This window comes from Sinocyclocheilus rhinocerous, unplaced genomic scaffold (assembly GCF_001515625.1).
Source record: "Sinocyclocheilus rhinocerous isolate Xijiao unplaced genomic scaffold, SAMN03320098_v1.1 scaffold200, whole genome shotgun sequence".
Classification (NCBI taxonomy): Eukaryota; Metazoa; Chordata; class Actinopteri; order Cypriniformes; family Cyprinidae; genus Sinocyclocheilus; species Sinocyclocheilus rhinocerous.
In genome coordinates this window covers 825,083-826,182 of record NW_015641014.1, presented here as the reverse complement: position 1 = coordinate 826,182, position 1,100 = coordinate 825,083, and the positions used below count along the sequence as shown (strand labels likewise).

General features: G+C 35.6%; 1 protein-coding gene across 2 annotated transcripts in view; it reads left to right on the top strand.

The window, feature by feature from the left end:
- LOC107753552 (E3 ubiquitin-protein ligase RLIM) overlaps positions 1 to 1,100 on the top strand; it is a 6,555-nt gene that overhangs the window by 1,335 nt on the left and 4,120 nt on the right. Inside the window, exons 1-2 of one of the 2 annotated variants that reach the window (XM_016569717.1) lie at positions 384 to 619; positions 728 to 782. The exons of the other annotated variant lie outside the window; for it this stretch is intronic. Of the exons in view, the coding sequence (XP_016425203.1) occupies positions 444 to 619; positions 728 to 782 (231 nt within the window). The 5' untranslated portion in view covers positions 384 to 443. Of the gene's footprint in view, positions 1 to 383; positions 620 to 727; positions 783 to 1,100 lie in introns of those variants that run through there. 2 annotated transcript variants of the gene reach the window in all.

Here is a 1,100-nt window from a genome sequence, read left to right as displayed (position 1 = left end):
GTTACGTTACTTTTGCGTTACTTTTTAAATCTGGACAGGGCTTGCTTGTTTGTTTTTAAAATAAAAAAGTTCTGTTTTTGGCAAATATAAAAGCGTTTTCACACCAAAAATGAAATGAATAAGCTTCAGGCTGAAGGGAAAGTAAATTTACATCCGTACTGTAGAATGCAGAAGATGATTTCAACACACAGAAGAAGAAATTTCAACACACAAATGTTTGTCTAGAGTAATTTTTACTTAGTAAGGTTGAACTGGATCATCGAAGGTCAGAAGCAAAGACATTGGTTAATAGAATGGGATTAAATACATAAAGGATATTGGTGTTGTTTAACATTTAATTATTGCAGGTTTGCGTCATATTCTTATTCCTCTTCCCAGACTCATCTGCACACAGTCTGTCAGCTATAGCCAAAGTATATATACATTAACCCGTAATCGAAGAGATGGATGACATCCAGGAGAGCTCAGAGCCAGGCAGTCCTCTGTACAGTCCCTGTTTGGAGCCAGACACACCGGATTCCCTGAATAATGCCTGTCTGTTGAATGACAGTGACCCCCTGTTTGAAGACCTTGGACACTTTCATGAATTTTCCTCCACTTTTGTTCCCGAGACCCCTAGGTACCATTTCTTTTGTAAATATTGATATGAATTATTTGTGTTTTTGCTATGTAGTAGTAAACAGTTCATAATAATGAGCAATGACAAGAATCTGTCCTCAATTTACAGCCCCCTGACTCACAGAAGAAAACGTAATTTCCTGAAAGATAGCGACAGAAATGTGGTAAGAGAAAAAGGGCAGAATGCAATACTATATTGCAACTCTATTTCTGTATTATGCATTGCAGTATACACAGTATAAGAATTTCCTGTGTGCACAGAATACTTGGTTGTCCTGCTACATTTCTTAAAATGTGCAGTATGCAACAAAGCATACTGTGGAATAGTTACCCATAATGCAGTGGGCTTGACCTTTCATTTCCAGTGCTTACAAGAAATCTCAAGTATTATGAAATGGAAAAACAATCACTTTTATATATTATATAATATGCCAAAAAACTATTCTTTCTAAAACGTAACGTTTTTTTAATTAACAATCAAT